The following is a 21,015-nucleotide window of genomic DNA, read 5'->3' as shown; positions in this document are numbered from 1 at the left end:
AAATTTTGTGTATTCAAATCATGATTTTTTTAGTTTTGGTTGATATGATTTTGCGGTAATGCGTATTACCGCCAAACAAATGAATCTTTGAAAACATTTCTATATTTAAATTCTTGTTATGATATCCAAGGTACGTATCTTTTTTGTTAGAACACTCAGTTACGTGAACATATTTATTTTAATTTTAATTGGTAACGGAGCATGTGTAATAAACAAAGTTCATTATTATTATTATAGTAAAAATTATAATATTAGTAACAAGCGAATTTTGTATAAGAACTAATTTATTAAATAATTATATTTATTATGTACATATATATTGAGTTCTGCACCAGCACTTATTTTCAACACATAAAAAATATAAAAATATTGATCTCAGTAATAAGAATCCGAATCCGTATCCTCTTCAAATGCATTGAGTGGAGATGAACTAGCTAAAATCTCTTCTTCACTTTCTGGTTCAGCACTGTCTTTGGTATCTAGGGCATATCGTCTCCAAGGAAATCTAGAAAAAGGTTATTTACTATGTAGTACTAATTTACTTATTTATTTGTTATAGTTTTGTGCTACCTTACCTAATCTTTTCACTAAAACATTTTTCAACAAAGGTGTGTGAGACAATTTTAGAGTGGCCCTTTAATTGTTGATACTTTGGTGTATTCTTAAAGGCACAGATTAAATGAGTGCATCTTTTATTAGTTGTGTTAGGATCAGCAATATATCTTGCACCCATTTGAAGAGCCTTTTTCCTAATTTCATCTCTCTGTGGATTAACATATCCACTAAGTGAAAATGATACATCTTCAAAAAGCTTTGAAAATGATTTTTTTGGTTCTTTCACAGGTTTTTTAGGTGTAATTATTGTCTTAGGTTTTGGTAACTTTCCGCAGTTATTACATAGTTTGTTTTCATCTTGGCATTGAGAACAATTTTGTTTTCTTTTATTCTGTTTTGAGGAACTTTGTTCAGGAGATAAAGTACGTTTTCTTGAAATTGTACCATCTTTTTGGCTGTCATTTTTCTGTATATCATTTTTATTTTCTTTAATTGAAGTTGAAGATACAACATCACCAAATGGAGTTCTTACTACTGGTTTATCATTTGTAACTATTTCATTTTTATGTTTAGTATCATTCATTGAAGTTGAACTATCAGAATCTTTGTTCCTAGTCCCAAATACTTCTTCTGTTTTGCCAGCTTCCAACTTTTGCAATAATGGCCTTTTCATTGGTTCTCTATTCTCTTCTTGTCGTTTAGAAAAATTACTCATACCTGTTTCTTTAACTTTTGCAAGTAATTCAGCCTTATAATCTGTTTTCTTGTGGCCAATCATTTTCATATACCTTTCTTTAATGTCATTAATGTCATTTTCCTCCGGATTTTTCAATTTGAATCTTCCAAAAATATCTAATCCCAGATCAAGTACAACTTCTGTTTTTAATTCAATGAAGGACAGTCCAAATAATTCTTTCAAATTTGCTGACTGCATGCAAGTTACTTTTACACGATCAAACTTTATTTTTATTGTATCTGGATTTAGGTCTTTTTTTGCAAATATCTGTACTTGATCTCTAAATTTGCCATTTGCAGCTTCATCATGCGTTAAGAATTGATGGTTCACAATGGGAAGCCATATGTCAGGTTCTGATGCTGTAGAAGCAGTAACAACTACTACACAACTACGATAATTGCCAAGGTCTACACCTGTGATACAAGATGATTCTGCCAATTGAAAAATAACAGTTGCAAGCATTTCTCCTGGTTTTGCGCAACGCCATGAGGAATGTGAACGATGTTGCAGAAGATTAGATACAGGGTATGATGGATGTTCTGAAGAACAGCTTATTACTTTGGTAAATTTAATAATCATTGATAACACCTCAGATTGATAAGATACCTACAATATTAAACACAAACAGATTATTATGTCGTCGAATAATTATTTAAAAGCGAATCAGAGCATAATTATCTAAAAATAAATTGGTTTACCGCCAAAAATTGTCAAAGAAATACATGTAATAATGTGTGTATATTTCGTATACTATGTATATCAGCTATTGGCTGATAATCGCTAGTGAATTATAATCTTTAGGGATTACTTCGTATCATTATAAGAAATGTTTAAATTGAGTTTGCAAACTTGACGAACGTATTCGGTCTGTATACTTAAGAGGTTAATGTTTAGAAAAATATTTTTCTATTTAATATGTCAAGATAGTGAGTTTAATTCTTTTTCCCCTAGATGTTGATCACGTGTCTTTATTTACGTGCTTTTATAATTCGACTTGTAGTATAAAAAATATAGCTGCTGCTATCGATAAGGTTACTGATAATATTGTTATATTTTTGATAAATCGATATATCTATAATATCGTTACGATAGTGATAAATTGAATTTAATTTGAAATTTGTTGTTGTAAAAAATATAAGATATAGTTTTTTATTCTTTTTGTATTTCGAATGATGAATCATGTTTTGTGTCCGACAATTACCATAATGAGTACCAAAAAATAATCAGTTGTTGATTTTCGTGATTGTATATAATAGAGTTATTTAGTTTTAAAAGCCGGAATACTCGTAACTCATATTTAAATATTGTAAGAACATTAGGTAACGCTATTATCGTAATATGCAAAGCAATAACTCTTATAATTTTGTATATATTATTTAAACTTTATAAGTTTTTAATAAGTATTGTCATAGAACTTTACCGTATGTTTTCGTTTTATTGCGTAAACATATACGAACTCAAATCGCGCGGTGATTTGTTGCCGTATAACCTTTCCATCGATCGAATAATTTGCTGTCCTTTAGTTTCATATTCGGCCACCAGATGACAGATGGCTCAGAACACGTGACGTCATAGGACTTTCGGCTCGCGAGCGTTCCTAGCGGCAGTTCTCGGAAGCACGTGCACTCGATAGGACGACTGTCGTCTGGCGCACGACGAGCTTCAAGCAATATGGCGAAGTGTGTCATGGGCTCGGTGAGACGTAGTGCCGTTTGAAAGAATGAAACGTTCGCGGTATGGGTTGAAAATAATGTAGCGCTATGAAGATCGTGTGAATATCGTATTTGTGTACAACAAAAGCATCGAGTAGTTCCTTGTGATCGGGATATACAGTGCGCGTTACCGGTGTGAAATCATGGCTACGGATAAAATAAAGGTTGCCGTTCGGGTTCGGCCGTTCAATCGCAGAGGTACGTACATCTGAAAATAAAGTATCATTATTTTACCATGTCTCTTTAATAATCATTCTATCACTTGCCAATTTTGATTCACGTTGGATCACCGTATTTATCCGGTTAACGATTTCGAAATCGACCTTTGGTATTTGCGGTCGGAGTACGTTTTGACAGTGACATTTTTTGTTTTTTTCTTTCTATCGTCTCAACGATACGAACGTGTTTTTCACCTGCTGCGCTATACTGCATCTATTTATCGTGTCTCACGTTACTTTATCTCGCGCCCGTATCGATACTTTACGCCTGGTTAAAAAGCGTGCATGAGATGAAGAGGAGGGCTCAGTCTACGAGACCCACTTCTCTAGTGTTTACTAGTTGAATCTCTGTCGCTCTTTTGTACAAAGCACAGAAAGTCACGGACCGTTTTAGGGATCGTTGCCTCTCCTTTCATCTGCATGCTTGGATTGACATCTGGGACCCCCTTGCACAATAATTTACTAATGAATAAAATTATATGGTGAATTGACAAGTGACAAGTGACAAGTTCTCTAGGTTATAAACTTCTCTTGCACCAAATTTCCACAATTTAAATTTATATCGAATAAGGGCAATTAAATTGTCAAATTTGTTGCCCTTGTAACTCGTGACTTGTAACTTGTCAAATATTTATTAGTTCAATTATGCGAATCTTATTTTGTAATATCATATAAATGCCTATTCTATGTAACATGCCAGATTGTATTTATAATAGAATTTTTAAACTAGAACTTTTGCTCCGTTTCATCATATCGAGAATTACATAATTACAGTTACGCGTAATTTGTGTATTTCACAGTTGACATAGTATTGCAGTAGCAAATATCTAATGCTGACTAACGTAGTACTTAAACATATCATAAAATAATGAAGTTAAAGTTCTTGAACTCGAACTTGCTAGGATAGAAAATAATTATGAATGAATGGATGATTCGCGTGTTTCTTTATCATTCGCGTTTGTCTAAAAAGAAAACATGAAACCGTTGGCCGTCAGTTGTCGCACGGTAAAACCGCGTGACAAAGAACAAACATGTGACTAAAAGTGACGTTACTCGTGTTGGCCTTCCGACGTCGAATTTCGATCGATCGGACGAGTGATTCTTACGAGTTCGACTGGTCGCAATGGCTATCTCGATTGGATTTCGCGCTATCACAACGACTCGATAACAAAATCGTACGTTTCAAGTACCTTGCGCTACGATTTTTTTATTTTTTATCGATTTCTCGAATGTCCTGTTACTAGATTGCGTGTTTTTATGCAGCTTCATATTTTTATCAACCTCACTAAAATAATAAAATCTGCATGAAGATTTATTTCATCTACTAAAAAATTATGATAAATATTTCACTTTGAATGTCTCCCGTATTTTAGTTACATGCATTTTGTATATTTTTTGCACTTTTAAATTTTCCACAGAGCCATAAAAATCCGTAGTCTGCTTATTATACTTGATTTTACGGTGCGTGTACTTGTGTGTGTACTTGTAAACAGTTGAAACGATATTCGATAATGATCGTGAATGCAGCAACGAGCGCACAGGTGGAGTGATAACGTGACGATGACGTTTACGTGTCACCTTGTCGCTTTTAATACATAAAGGAAAAGATTTCTTTTTCTGGCGTATCCGATTTTTGAGACTCAACTCTGCTTTTTAAAATTTCGTAAATTTTAATGCCGAAGCGCTTGATCGATACTTGTCTTGTATAATTTCCATTAATTTTCTCTGCTTTTTGTTCCGTGAAGTTAACCGATTTAACCTGTGACCGGTTCATACGTATAGAATTTTTACTTTTTTACTTTTATTTCCTTCGTCTCGTGTCCTTTGAAGAATGCTCTCCAATCGGTTGACGGAGCAGCAGTATAAGCGTGCGTTGGTCAGTGTTTTGACGTAATACGGTTTACCTCGGAATCGACATATCGTTAACACGCACGTTGATCGTGGACACGCCGTTAAAGCGTCGCCATTACCATTGTCCGTGACTTTTACGCGCGGACCGCTGCTAGGTTAACTCTGTTCTTTCGATCGTTCTCTCCATCGATTATGCTTTTCTAACCTTAAAAAATATCTTCAGTGTGGACAAAATACGGAAAAGTGTTATTGGTACGTACGATTTTTCGTTTCAATTTTACATTGAACATGTTTTTAAAAATACTACGCGAGGTAAAGTTTATTTACTTCGGGTAATATATATATATTTTTTTTTATATGTTTTTAGTGTGATTTGAAATAACATCGAAATGATAAATTTTTTCAACGTGATATCGATCGAGAGATTTTTGAATACGATAGAGTCGGAAACGTGCTAAACGTGCGAACGTAATAGGGTTCGATTGATTAATATAGGAGTTTGAAAGGTTAAAACACGGACAGAAGGCCGTTTTTCATTTCGAATCGACTACATCTGTAGGATAGAGATCTCGAATCAGTTCTATCCATCGAAATGGAGCCATGAACACAGGGAGAAAAAGATCGATGACGTGTTAGTACATAGAGGTTGGTCTCTAGCGCGGATTATCAACAGGCATCGCTATTCAGGGAGAAGTGCACTCTCCCCGATAATTACTCACCGTCATCGAATAATTAAGGAAATAAAAATAAATCGAGAGGAAACGTTCGAGCGAAGAGTAACGATCGCTCCTCTCTGCCCTCTCGGCTTGCTAATTTTCTCTGACTTGTTACTAATATTACAACTGTTACAATTACTTACGTTAAATTAAATCGTCATCGTCAGGAACCAACTGTTCACCTATTTTCGCGCTAGAATAAATGATTCATATTCTCGACAAACAAGTAACATTACACCACATATTTAACACATATTTAATAACATTTAAATCGTCCCTTCTTATACAAACTAACGAATACAAAGGTAACACCGTGTGCGAATATTAACGTTGGCAGTTGCACGTATCTCGTGCTGTTTAAAGCGCGCCATAATTCAGTCGTATTGATCAAAAATTCTTTCCTCATATTTCGTCGGTTATTTGATCGCAAGCATAGTTCTCGAAGGATAGAAATGTAACGCGGGAAGGATCCAATCGAGAAGGGTCTTCCATGTTGTTTCGAATTCTCAAAGAGGATGAAAAGAAGACGCAGTACATCGAATGGGGTGCCGAAACGCGATATCGTCGATCGTTCTAGTCATTCAATATGCTTGGTTCGAGCGTCTTGTATCAAAGGTTGACAAGAGTAAATCGAATCGAACGGCGAGATCGTACTGAATGGGATCGAATCTATTCGATTGGCACATTCCAGGAAGAACGACGAGGTTGCGGAACGATTCTCTATCACGATCCACTACTTTTGTGTCATCGTTTTCTTATCCTATAACGGGGGTTAGTCGATTACGTGCAAACGCTGACCAAGCGTTCGATCACGTGCCGAATATCTGGGCCAAGGATTCCGCGGAAGGTTTCCGCGAGTTCAAAGCTACCGATTCCTTGTACGCTGACGCGGATCTTGGAGTTCTCGAGTCCGTAAACGTCGATTCTCTGTGACTAATGGACAGATGTTGAGTCTCTACGGATGGACAGACCTTAACTTAGCTCTACGTTTCTAAAATTTTTATATTTCAGTCTTCTCCCTCTTTCTCTCTCATTTTTTGTTATTTTTTCTTTCTTCTATTTAAGCTTTAGTAGTGGCAAATTACGTTTATTTTTGTTGTAACGTACAGAGAGAAATTAGGAAATTTGTCTACCTGTATGATTTTACATGGTGCACGTGATACAAAGCTGTATACTGTTAGAAACTTTTACGTACATGGTATTTCCACTTCTACAGGGTGGTTGGTAACTGGTGGTACAAGCGGAAAGGGGGTGATTCTACGCGAAAAAAGAAGTCGAAAATATAGAATAAAAATTTTTCCTTTGAGGCTTTGTTTTGGAGAAAATCGACTTTGAATTTTCGCTCGGTACGCGTGCGGTACGTTATAACGCACCTCACTGTAGATCGTTGTCTCGATTGACGTTATTTTTTTAAATTTTTAAATTTGTGAATTTTTAAATTTTTAAATTTGTGAATTTTTAAATTTTTAAATTTTTGAATTTTTAAATTTTTGAATTTTTGAATTTTTAAATTTTTAAATTTTTATTCTATATTTTCGACTTCTTTTTTCGCCTAGAATCACCCCCTTTCCGCTTGTACCACCAGTTACCAACCACCCAGTATAATCGAACATGAATTTTGATTTCTACATTCAAGTTTTGCTTCTCGCTTCTTTGGCGAATAAACAGATATCGTGTAATATTTGTAACGCAAAATTGAAAGGGAAGATCGTGCGCGCCGATGAGATTTCTTTTCGTACTTTGTCCAAACTGTGAACATATTGGGTTGGCAACTAAGTGATTTCGGATCATATGAATATCACCTAATGAAAAAATCCGCAATCACTTAGTTGCCAACTCAATATTTCTCAATGTTAGAGAACTATAATTCGCTGGAGAATGAGTGGAAAAACGTGGCGCGGTTAAATGGAAGCATCCAGTACGTTTGTACAGAATGTTCTGTAAATTTTTGTGGCATTGGCAAAGTACGAATTCGTACACTTTCTGGCGAGATTTTTTACGGTTTTTGTAAAATACTCGACGACAGAGCATAGATAATCGAAAGATCATTTGGGAAAGATATGATATTGCGTGTACAATTGTTGATTTTCGCATTTCTATATCATTCGGTGACCGAGAGAGAAGATATTTCGATATGATCTACAATTGGCTGAAAAGAGAAGCAACCGACTGTGACTAAAGATAATATTGCCTTTCCGCGATAGACGATAAATGCAGAAAGTTTCGTATAAAACCAACTAAATGACAAGAATATGATATAGATATCAAGAATACATATTTAGTTGCTAAATTAAATAAAACAATTTTTTAGGCAACAATGCAGTTATTATATGGTGGACAATGTGTGTTGTCCTTCGAGATCAATAAAATGACTAATCACGTTATGTATACGTAGATTCATCGATATGATATAAGATAGTAAAAATACATATTTAATTCCTGATCAAACGAGCAAGTTCTTTGGATGATATGGATGGCGCTGTATGGTTGATAGCACGTTGAATTAAAAAATTCTCTTTTATAAAAGATAGAAGAAAGTAAATGTTGCGCTTATCGCGTTTCTACACTGTCGTTTATATTCGAATAGAAGGTACGTACGAATGGAAAGACAGAGCTGACCCGATTAATCGTTTCTCCAATAATCTGAATCAATTATCGCGTTTCGTGTGAGACCAGTAATTTGTCGTGATATTTATAAGCACAGCTATATCTGCACGTGTAAAATAGCTAGACACCAAAATTCTCTGGTCGAGGTCGAAATCAATCGATTTATGATATTCCCGTTTACCGATGACATACGGTTATGACGTTTTCCAGTTATTCATCATGCCATACGGCCAACTGGCAGATTTACTGACCGCCTGGTTTGCGGCATCGTGCAATTTTTCATTTTGTTCCTTCCGACTTACACTGTTACTTGTGCACTTGCTTACCAACCTATATCACGTTCACTGCCACGACACCCGTATTCGGGTGACAATAAAGTTTCCGGTAGGGCCGCGTCACCCGTATTCGGGTGGCGCTTATTTGACTACTTGCGAAGGATCGTCCTGGGTATTTGAAGAGATAATATTCTAGAGGAAGTAATAAAACTATTGAATATACAATTTTAGGAAATATTATAAGATATAAAATTGTATAAAAGTAATAGGAAAATGGTTTATTAAACAAATTATTTACTCGCATTATTAAAATATCGATGGAAGTACCTAGCAGAGAACGCTTGGTACTGCGGCACGCGTGGCCTGGCGGAGATTTCAGTTGGTAGTTGTCACGTAAAATAAAAAAAAGGAAATCTCAGATGAAAAGAAAAATAAAAAGAGAATTTATTTTTGAACACTCGGTTTACGCTAATTACGATTTGGTTCTGAACTCCAGCCGTGACTTTTCAAGACTGAACCTCTTACAATTTCACTTTCGATTGGATTTGTTTCTTTCTTCTTTGTCACCCCTCAGTATCCCACTATCCACGCGTTTGTTAGGCCGTTGCCACTGTCACGTAAACTGAAGGGTTGGTTGATGAAATAAAATAGCTGAGTCGTAACACATCTATTAATTTTGTTTTAATTAAACTTTATTATGAATTCAGCAATCACAATGTAATACACACTGAATTAACATAAATCACAATTCACTCCAACCACGTTATGTAAGACTTAGTTGCAATGATACGTTAAGTACGCGACTGTTATAAGGGTAGAGACCGGTAAAGATATGTTGACTATTCTGAGGATACAGAATAAGTACGTCTTACTGACGATACTGTGTCTGAGGAAGGCTAGGGGTGGGTGTGTCTAAGGACACGGGACTATCGGATTTGTTGATGACAATTTTGGTTGAGGAAGCGAGGGCAGTAGACACCGTCTCCGATTGGATAATAAGACGGTTGATGGACCAGGAAGGGTTTTAGCCGCCCTCGCGAGAAGGTTGCTAACGGAACATACCAGATATGAAGAAAACCAACTTTCTATGCTAACACGTGGTAAACAATAAACGTAAAAGGGAATCTAAGACAAGAAATACTCGCTTGGTCCGATGGACCTTAAGGGGGTATTCTGGTCTAGAGGCATGAATTTCGGGCGATTTTTAAAGCTCTGTACAAGCGAAACAAAAAATATTTTTGCTACCCTTCTTTTTAGCATTTGTTTATTGATATTTCGAGATTACGTAAAAAATTCACTGAAAAAAACTCAATATTTAAAGAGTTACGAACTGGCAAAGTGGGTGCTGCCAAAAAAATGGGGTGTCGTGGCGTGCATGATATCAACCCTTCTGGTCATCCGAAACAAAAAATGCGAACGGATTCTTAATTAGTATGGATGCCGCTATCGTCTGAACCTTGGAAAAATCGATACAACATTTTTTCACAAAATGACGGCCGTTTGAAAAAAATTTCTTATTTCGCACGTTTTTTTGACAATTCCGAACGTTTAAAAAATATTAATATTAAAGATTTTAAGCTGTGCGTGGTCCGGACGATAGAGGAGTATACAAGAAATATTCAGACCAAATTTAAAATAAATCGGTTCATTAGAACTTGAGATATCGTGCACGCCAACTCGAAAAAAGTAGTTTCGAGAAAAACGCGTTTAAAGTTTTGAGACAAGTTTACTCGGACAACGTCTACCGTCTACTATTCATTTGTTCCGGTCAGACCGGAGCAGATGCCGCGTCACAAAAATGGCTGTAACTCATAAAATAATTGAAATTTTGAAAACTCCTTTTAAGGGCATATTCTTGAATGTCTAAACATTGAAAATATGAAGAAAAAAATTTTTCGATTTTTGCAAATTTCTAGACCAAAATACCCCCTTAACTATGAAAATTCCAAGACCCCCGGTGGGTATTTAAGACTATCGAGGGTACGCGCCAAGGATGTGCAGACATCTGGGTGCCATCCTGTCCGCGGTGTGTGGCCTGGTCTCTAATATGAATTGACGTTACATCACGCACGCCTTCTTCTGGAATATTCGGCGGAAGGACCGTTGGCATATCGATGGCTCGTTAGGCACTTCGGCGATATACATTGTTGCCACATTTTTATCTCCATCGTCAGGTCCATCGGATTTGAAGCGTGCCGGTCGTGACACAGTCAACGTGATATAAGTTAGGCCAATAGTCGGCAACCTTTTTACTAAAAATGACGTGGCAAATTGTTAGTTCATGACAAAGGATAGCTCATCTTAATTTTTTAATTTAATCACAATATCTATTATCATTTAGATATGTATAATTTTGTGTGCTAGATTAGATTGGCCGCGTAGTAGTGACACGCGTATGTGAATACGAGTGTGTGGAAGTACGTGTGCGCGCGTTGTCTCGAAAAACGGAAGAATGTAACTGTTCCGTTGGCAGTGTGGTATGGAAGATAGTGAGACAAAGGAAATGCTGAGACGCGTGCAAACGTGTATCGACGAAGATCCTGGAAATCGTTTATTAAATAGATCTAAAACTATTTTAATATAAATTCTAAGTGTAGTCTTAATGTCCCTTTACTTTTATTTCGGCAATTAAGATCCACAATTCTCGACAATTATATCTATTATAATTGAACGTATTGTTTTTGAAATTTATTTAATTATTCCATTTTATATATTTGTTCTATTTGTTTAATATAAAATTCTACTTACGAAGTTAAGTACGATCATCTTTTAACACTTTGACTGCCACGTCGAAATCACATTTTCCGCTCAGCACGCCACGGCAGTATTCTTATTATTCAAAGCATATAATGGCAAAATAATAATAAATTGACGATGTAAGACAACGTTCTTCTTCAATGGACAGTTTATCTTATTGGTGGTTAGGTGTGGCGCTTTGGTAACAGTTGATAGCGACATATTATAACGAGGCTTCGTTTATTTCAACCAACCATTCGCATTTGTAATTTCGTCGTAAGCGAAACATGCAGAATGTATCGTTGAAACGTGTAGAAGATATTAGTGAACAGTATTATAATTATTTTTACGATTTCGACGAAACATTCGGTTGAAATGGTACTTTTTAACTCAAAGTACTTTCTATTTATCGGTTATATTCAAAATGTCCTAACTGTGAATTTTCATTCAATTTTAACAATTGTAAGAAGTCGAAACGTCGATGACCAACGTGGCAGTCAAAGTGTTTTAAAGCTACTTTAAAAAATATTTGTTTTGAAGATTGTTTCGCGGGAATTTTATTGGAAATGCGAGCCTCGTATTACCAATTCCTGTACCAGGCGAAAAGGATGTAATCCTTTAGGACTGTGATCGTACGGGATATTTTATATCAACTCGCATGGAACAAGTTCTCGTTCAGCGGATAGAAAAGTAATATCGATTTTCGACCGTGTGATAAAACAAACAATTTCAAATATGAATATTCCATATAAAACGTAGTACGACGTTTACCTTGAAATAGCGTCATATCGTAAAGTTTCGTGTTAGGTTGTCCGAAAAGTTTCTTTCGTTTCATAAGATGATAATAGACGAACAACAATTTCTGTTTTATATCATTTTATCGAATTAGGTATCATTTCGTTATATTTCTATTATCATGTTCGTGCATAATTCAATAAACATCGAATATAAAATAAAAAACATTGTGCGTCATATTATTTCCTTATAAAGCGAAAGAAACTTTTCGGACAGCCTAATATGTTTAATGAAATATGACAAATACGTTTTCGAACGCGATAGCGAAATGAATTTTCGCATGCAAATGGGACGCGATGCCGAATATAAAGATGCCAAGTTCCACGATCCGATGAATAATATTTTAAAACGAAAATTCCATGGGGTTTGTTGATTTTCCGCGATGCTAGCGATTTTATGTATTCAATCAGCGTAATTTTCGAATATCTCGCGTTGGAATAAAATGGTAGAAAAGAGGACGGTGTAAAAATTAAAACGTACGAAAATGATATCAAAAGATAGAAGTCGGTTAAAAACTTTGCTTCTTGAAGTTCTTTCAAGCTCTTACAGTTTTGCTCGAAAACTTTCTGTCCTGTCTTTAGAACTTCAATCCTTGGTCGCGCGAATACGTACGCTTGGAATTTTTACGTTTGAAACCGAGTTGTCCATTTGCATACAAAAATTCATTTCGGTTGCCGTGGAAAACGCCGTGAAGCTTCTTCTCTTCGAGTCACTTACAGCGGAAGATATGTGGCTGTTAAGTTCGCCGCGAAGATAGAATCAGAAAAGAAGAAAGAAAAATGGAATTTCGTGTCGTTGATAAACGTTATCAGAGATTGCTCCGCTCGTATCTCGCTGACTTGGACGATCGACGACGCTGTCTATTTCATATAAAATGTGATATAATAGGCGAATAATTCTTTCGAGAAGTCGAGCAACGCGTGTGTATGAAAAAATTAATTGCTTGAAATATCATACGTATTTCTATGTTTTCTTTTGAATTAGATGGATACGAGGTAATTGGTAGATTTTTTTTTTTATTTTATTTATTAAAATTTACAATCAATTCTCGCATTGAGAATTTTCAGCAATTTTTTCTGGCGTGGCGCAGTGACACGGCTAATTATTTATAATAAGTTAATACTTATTATAGATAAGTATAATTTATAAGTAATTGTTATAAATAAGTAAATATTACTTAATATAAATATCTAATTAAATCTAGTGTTTAGGTCTAACGAGTAGTGTCTCTTCAGTAATCCAGTAATTAGGGGGTTTCGATGTTCGTTGACTCTTTTGCTATACCTATCACTATATTTTGCTATTTCCTCTTTGACTGTGGGTTCCATCTTGAAACTAGGAGGAAACATAATTGCGGGAATTTTTAAAAATATACATTACAGATTAGGTAGTTAAATTTTGGTAAAAAAGAGAAAAAATTTAAGAATTAAATAAATTAATTAAAAATAGATTTGTGATATTTTCCGAGACTAGATTGTTAGGGTTTCTCGACGAAGAAGGACAGCGTCGATGAAATACTGATTTACCGATATCTCGAATTACAGAAAGAGAAAATAATTCGAGCAGAATTTATTAGCCGATAAGAAAGCTATTATCGTAAGGAACAAACTATATTTAGTTGTTGCGGCAACTTGGAGAACAAATAAGAAACTCCGATCAATCACGTTGCAAAACAAGTGACGTAAGAGAAATTTCCTATCTATCAAGAATTTAAATCCCAATGGACAAATATCGATTCATATGGATAAATTGATCTTCGATTCTTTGCCATGTAAATCAAAACATCCGTCGTTTCGTTTAGATTTTCAATTTAATCAACGCATGGTTAATTAGACCGCGAATTTTTATGCATTATAGGAAATCTGCATAGATGCACAGAATTCATCTAATACGAGAAACCGTATAAAATATCCAAAGTATGTAGCGTTTTCCGTGATATTTAACACTAGAATTACCAAACCAGTCAATTTTATTTTAAAACTCCTACTTCGTTATATTTTCTTCCGCAATGATGTAATGACTTTCGCAACGATAACTAAAAGAATAATATAATGAATTTTATTTTCTTTCTTACGTATTCAAACTGAAAATAATTTTGTACCAAGGCTACTTACAGCAATACCAGTTAAAATGACTGGTACTCATCAAAGTGTAAAAGGATCCTGCAATCCGTCTATCGAACTCCAATTAACCAGTTTTCTCGTTTTGTACAACTTGCCACAGGTTTTTCAAATTTTTACCGCGTATCATTCGATACGATGATATCAGATATCAGGGATATTTCGGATCGATCGGTAGATCGCAACACTAGAAACACCACAGCATTCAAAATGACTGGCTCTGCAATTTTATAAATGTGTCAACCCTCATTTAGGAATCCTAGATGGATTAATAATAGCAAAAATCTACTACATAACATGGACTTGCTTCTGTAAGAAAATAATGTTCATTATTTATTTATTTATTTATTATTGCTTAGTCCGTGCCTTTCGGCTTTGGACGAACTTTCGGTTCTACATCTCTTATTTCTCTTCTTGTATGTCTACCTCCCCTCTATTTCCACTCTATTCTATTGCACTACCTTACTTATTCTACCTGTTACCTGTAATTAGCAACTAACGACTAAACACTATTGCAACTTTGGTCTTTAGCCTCCTTGCTGTGCCTCCTTTTTGTCGTTTGTCCTTCTCTTCTCTATTATTGCTTTCAATTCTGCTAAACCTTCTCCAGTCTCGTTTAGCGTTTTTCCTACGTCCTTTGGTCCTCCCGTTATTTCACATTCTTCTATTACATGTCCTAGGTCTTCTTCTTTTCTTCTGCATAGTCTGCATCTTTTTCCCCCCTCTTCTTTCCAGTATTCCCTTGCTTTGGTCTCGTTTCCGCATCTGAATTTTGCCAGTATTCTTCTGTCCTTCCACTTCATCCTCCCTTCTAAGTACTTTGGTAATTTTTCTTTGGCTATGTTTCTGTAGCGTATATTATACTTGGATTCCTTTATGCTTTTCCCCCTCTCTTCTGCTTCTCTCTTTCTTCTTTCTTCTATAATTTGGTCCGCTATCGTCCTTTCTTGCTCCTCTCCTGTCTCTATCTACGTCCCTCCTTTTCTCACCTCTGCTAGTCCCCTCTTTCTCTTTCTTGCTCTTTTCCCTTCCTGACCATTCCCCCATTCTCTCTCTCTTTCCTTTGTACACTCCTTTACTAATTCCTTTTTTGATTCTAGGGCTTCCTCTTCGTACCTTGCTGCTCTTTTTAATGCTTTTTCTTTTATTTCTAGTATTTTGCATTAAGAAAGTAATAAATCGGTAAATATACAAATATTCTATTATTACATATGTCAGAGATGAAAGGAAAGCCGAAGCCGTTCCTTGGAAACTTCAGGAACATCTTCTAGTACTCTAGCCTTGATTTTATCATAGCTGTAATTGTTCGAGATAAATTTTTTTTCTATTTATTTATTTGAATTTTACAATTTGTCCAGTAGGACATTTGGTAAAATGTTATATCTTGGTGTTGTAATAATATAACATGTGGGTGGTTACCCCCAGCGGGGTACCATCTTCGTGTTTGTTAGGTTGTGTCCTTTGTGAGATCTATTGTGTGTTTCCTTTTTAGTCTTCTTTCTATGTTTGATGTGTTGATCGTTTCCGCTGCCAGCCGATTCGGGTGCGTTGCTACTCTTTCTCTGTACCTTCTTGCGTATCTGCTAATCTCCTCTTCGTTTCTGACGTACCATGGTGCGTTTACTATTGTTCTGAGGATTTTAGCTTGGATTATCTCTATTTTGTTTATATGGCTCATTGCTGCTGTTCCCCATATTGGTATTCCGTACGTCCAGACTGGTTTTATAATTGTTTTGTATATTTTTAATTTGTTTTCTATGCTTAGTTTGGATTTTCGACTTGTCAACCATTGCATTTGTCTCCTTGCTGTCTGTATTTTGTATATTATTGATGTTGTTTCCATGTAAATCGTGTATCTAGGTGGAGATTTGTGATAGCGAGATTGGGTTCGAGGTGACAATTGGTCGCCGAACGTAGCCACGGTCACGGGATGGACATTTTGCTTAACGGAGGTCTAGAGTGGTTGTATGGGTTTTCCGAGCAATGTGGTTGTGGCGGCATGCGACCTCGGGAGCGGGCCTAGCCACGTGTGATGTTGCCTCGGAGGTGCTGATACAATGGGACATACATTGTATTAATAATCAAACTCCAGGCAGAAATTGCCTAGCAACGGCGCTTGGAACTTTCTCGATGCTTCCAAACGAGTATAGAAAACAAATGCAAGCGTACAGCGAGAAAAATTTCCACGAGGCTGGCATTCTTGCGATTGCCTTGGAGAGTGACACATCGAGCATTTTCAACAATCGTATTTCTGTGCCTAAGATCAGTTTACGCTTAGTAGAGAGTTATCCCGCTGACCGTGGATTCGTTTGAACCCAAAAATAGTGTTAATAGCGTTCATTAAACTTATTATTCGTAAATCATACTATTCATTAATCTTACTGTTCGCTAAACTTATTATTCATTAAACTTATTATTCGTTAGACTTATTATTTCACTAACTTTATTATTCGTTTAGCTTATTATTCACTAGACTTATTATTTGTTAATCTTTGTAGTAGACTTGTATATACGTGTAAATATAATCTCGGCTGTGTAAAACAATGGCTAATTCGCGTGAAGAGTTGTTACGCGCCCAAAATTCTAACCTTAACCCGACACATATTTTTTAAAGACCAGTCATTTTCATTGATTTGGGTAGAAATAGCTTCGTGTTAACTATCGGTAGTTCTAGTGTTAACGAATGAAACAATTGTCCACGTAGATTCTGTTTTCTCAATTACATCTTCAAAAATATGTATTTGCATAAAAATCTGCAGTCTAACAACGATGTAAAGGATTCCATTGCAATGTATTTTCGATATTAACTTCTTCATTATGCTCGTACATCTCCGTACGAAAATAATATACGCGTGCACTTACTATCGAGTTGGCAACTAGGTGATTGCGGATTTTGTCAATACCATCTAATGACAAAATCCGCAATCACTTAGTTGCCAACTCGATAAATGTTTAAACGAACGCGATCCTGTTTTTTTACGACTGAACGAGGAATAAGAAATAAGAGCCGGATATGATATTTAAAATTAGAAACACGAATACATTGGACAATCTAAGATCTCTTCAGAAGAAGCGCATGTAACTGGCTTTTTTCTCTTTTTTAACGTCGTATGCATCTGGCCAACGACAGGATCGCCTCGAGTGGCGTTAAAAAATAACGCATCACTTGAACTCAAGATGGAAGCAAATATTCCCTGGTAGCGATTCGTGCGTTCCAAAAATACAAACGAAGCAGGCTCGCAGCGTTTCGAGAGGCGATTTCCTCGAAAATCCTTATAAATCGTTGAGGAATGAATTTTCGCGAAATCAGTTCCTCCTTCGAAACGTTCAAAATCGTATTCCGTTTTTACCTATCGATCTTATAGAACGAAGAATATAGCAGAAATACCAGGTAAACGGTATATTCTCTGTTTCTTGTTGCTCAATTTTCGTCACACACGTTGTACGATTGTATTCAATTTAAAAAGCATCAAATGTTTCGTACAAAACTTCCTACTTCTACTTTAAATCCTTTAAATAATTGCAAATCCCATTGGAAATTCGGTGTAAGTCTTAAAAAAGTGTCTTTTTTCGTTTCTGTAATATATTTCTACTTAACCAGTTAGCTGTTTTTGACGAGTATACTCGTCATCGTTTATTGTTTGCCGCGCGTTTTATTCGGTTGGCAACTAAGTTATACCACCTAATGACAAAATCCGCAATCACATTGCCAACCCAATAGTTACGCGCTTTTCAAAGTTTTCAGAGCAACAGCTAACTGGTTAATCCAATTTTTATATATATTTGCAAATTCCTTAAGACAGTCGAGTTTCCTCGCGACGTTAAAGAAACTTAGAAATGTTTCAAACGCGTATAGCTTACGTAACAATGTTCATAAAAGCTTCCTATAGGATTGTACGTTATATACAGGGTGGTTGGTAACTGGTGGTATAAGCGGAAAGGGGGTGATTCTACGCGAAAAAAGAAGTCGAAAATATAGAATACAAATTTTTCGTTTGAGGCTTTGTTTTCGAGAAAATCGACTTTGAATTTTCGCTCGGTACGCCTGCACTTTATCACGTCTCGTTATAACGGATCTCACTGTAGATCGTTGTCCCGATGGAAAAATTAAAAAAAAATTTGTATTCTATATTTTCGACTTCTTTTTTCGCGTAGAATCACCCCCTTTCCGCTTGTACCACTAGTTACCAACCACCCTGTATATTTGCAAATTTCTTATGACAGTCGAGTTTCCTCGCGACGTTAAAGAAACTTCGAAATGTTTCAAACGCGTATAGCTTACGTAATAATGTTCATAAAAGCTTCCTATAGGATCGTACGTTATATATACACTTTCCACGAGTGACCGTACATATTTTCAAAAATCGCTCGATCGGTTGATCGAACTAGTTTCAGAAAAAGCCATTATTTTGCTGAAATACGTTCGACGAAACTCATACGTCGTACCTCGACGGTAATAACCGCACGATTCGTTGATCCCTGTTCGCAGACACCATCTTCGTCGCGTTATCGATCCACGGTTCTACCCTCTCTCGTTACCCTACCTCGAGCTTTTGTCAAGGGGTTGTAACACGTAGCAGGTTGGCGCGCGTTGTCGATCGGATATTTATCGAGCTACACAGCAAACTGGCCCTTATCACTCGACCGATCGGAGTATCGTGATTCGTGTCGTCCTATCATCGTTCTGTCATCTCTTCTTAATTATCTGCATGAACGATCATTTTCTATCGATTAACCGTATACCGGTTTGACGATACAGTTTTGTATGAAACTATGACGACCATGGGGACTAGTTGGTGTTCGATTCGTGACTAGACCCAATCGTATATTTTTCACGTGTTATCGGTTTTCACGATGGTTCGGTGTATTGTCACGGAGAAGAAACGTTCGCGTGAGAAAAGATAGGAGACAGAATTGTGGCAGCGTGAAACGAAGAGACATAAAGTCGCGGATCGTAGAATCGTCGAGGGACATTGCGCTGTTATTGGGTTGGCAACTAAGCGATTGCGGATTTTATCATTGGTGGTAATGACAAAATCCGCAATCACTTAGTTGCCAATCCAAAATTGTTTTAACGTCGTACCGATCGCTCTAGGCTCTTTGTGTTACGTAATATGCGCTTTGGGTGGGCTATAATAAGAATGAACATTTAAGAAGAAGTTTCTATTACAAATGAAACTTAGTTAGAGGAAGGAAATTTATTTTGTCACGTTCGATGGTAAGAGTCAATAATTTGCGAGTGTAAAAATGTCGCGATTTGCGTAGGAAAATTTCTTTTCGGTCTAAATGATTAATAATTAAAAAAAAAAAAAGAAAAAGATATCGAAAAGAAGTTTCTAGTGCAAATGAAACTTGGCAACAGGAGGGAAATTTATTTTGTCATATTCGATGGTAGGAGTCAATAATTTGCGAGTGTAAAAATGTTGCGATTTGCGTAGGAAAATTTCTTTTCGATCTAAATGATTAATAATTAAAAAAAAAAAAAAAAAAAATCAAAAAGAAGTTTCTAATACAAATGAAACTTAATTAGAGGAAGGAAATTTATTTTGTCACATTCGATGGTAAGAGTCAATAATTTGCGAGTGTAAAAATGTTGCGATTTGCGTAGGAAAATTTCTTTTCGGTCTAAATGATTAATAATTTAAAAGAAAAAGATATTTAAGCGTTGAGATACACGTTTCTATTCAAATATTACTTTTACGTACATCGCGAGTAAAGTAATTCATATTTTCTTGGTCCGCGCATTTCGACGTGCGCTCGGCCTCGCATTCTTCGTTTTTGGAACACAGAAAGCCTCGGTGGCCTGTCTCTGGGTCATTTTATTTTCGCAGGGTAGCTTGAAAGCCGCATTCGCGTTCTCCTCCGCACATTTTCCTTTTTCCTGCTTTGGAATTTCAGACATCTCTCTGCGGCAAAACGTAGAAGGAAGATTAAACGAACATCTTCCAATTTACCTTCAGCTACCAACAGATTGAATTTACAGATAGAACAAATTTTGTCCGTGTTGGTGGACGGTTGCTTGGTCGTTACTGTACGACAAACGCGCGAGGAAGTTTCATATTATAACACGCATAATATACAAAGAAAATTGGAAAATTCGTACAGATAATTACGCTTTGTGAACTACATATAGTGCATGTAATAGCCATATCGTTTATTTCCATTGTTTTCGTTGTTCCGACGCGTAAAAAAGCATACACGTTGACATTCCCAGCGTTAAAAGTTATTTTCTTCGAAGAGAATTGATATTTCGTCCCTCGGATAAACACATGATCTTTTTTATTTGCTTGGAAACTAAGCGATTATCCTTAGGTGATAATGACAAAATCCGTAATCGCTAAATCCAATAGGAAAGGTCATGTGCTTGTCCGAAAAACAAAACATCAGTTCCCTTCGAAGAAAAAAACTTTCAACACTCTGTATGTCAAAGTGTACGTTTTTTGCGTCGGGACAGCGAAAACAATGGAAATAAACGACTTCGAAGTATTGTGTTGGCAACTAAGTGATCGCGGATATTTTCGTTACCACCTAATGACAAAATTCGCAATCACTTAGTTGGCACCCAATATGTTACAGAGAATTGTTATATTCATTTTTCTACTCAAATAAGAGTGTTAGTATCCGATGGAAAAAGGCAGAATTAATTTTGGTCGATGCCGTACGACTCTCTCTTACGTTGTTAATTCGTACAGCG

General features: G+C 36.1%; 2 protein-coding genes across 11 annotated transcripts in view; one reads left to right on the top strand and one right to left on the bottom strand.

Moving 5' to 3' along the window:
* Positions 1-273: 273 nt before the first annotated feature.
* Positions 274-2,819, bottom strand: XRCC1 (DNA repair protein XRCC1). Of its 2 annotated transcripts, none has more exons than XM_069110793.1 (3): positions 2,712-2,819; positions 576-1,897; positions 274-505 (listed from the first exon to the last, which is right to left on the bottom strand). In XM_069110793.1, exons 2-3 carry the CDS (start codon positions 1,868-1,870, stop codon positions 376-378), a joined length of 1,425 nt encoding a protein of 474 aa, XP_068966894.1. In that variant the 5' UTR covers positions 1,871-1,897; positions 2,712-2,819; the 3' UTR covers positions 274-375. The 2 variants fall into 2 exon arrangements, with proteins under 2 accessions (XP_068966894.1, XP_068966893.1); XM_069110792.1 differs by lacking the exon at positions 2,712-2,819 and adding an exon at positions 1,990-2,397 and having other exon boundaries at positions 276-505.
* A 116-nt stretch (positions 2,820-2,935) lies between these two features.
* The window catches only part of LOC138178668 (kinesin-like protein KIF13A), a 174,936-nt gene continuing 156,856 nt past the window's right edge, over positions 2,936-21,015 (top strand). For 3 of the 9 annotated variants that reach the window (XM_069110775.1, XM_069110771.1, XM_069110769.1), the window contains exon 1: positions 2,938-3,201. In XM_069110775.1, the coding sequence (XP_068966876.1) occupies positions 3,147-3,201 (55 nt within the window). In that variant the 5' untranslated portion in view covers positions 2,938-3,146. Of the gene's footprint in view, positions 3,202-21,015 lie in introns of all 9 variants that reach the window. The other 6 variants (XM_069110768.1, XM_069110767.1, XM_069110772.1 and 3 more) reach the window with 4 other exon arrangements.

The sequence above is a fragment of the Bombus flavifrons genome, chromosome 4, assembly GCF_040668555.2.
Source record: "Bombus flavifrons isolate JBK064 chromosome 4, iyBomFlav1_principal, whole genome shotgun sequence".
NCBI classification, from domain to species: domain Eukaryota; kingdom Metazoa; phylum Arthropoda; class Insecta; order Hymenoptera; family Apidae; genus Bombus; species Bombus flavifrons.
This window is presented reverse-complemented; position numbering and strand designations above follow the sequence as displayed.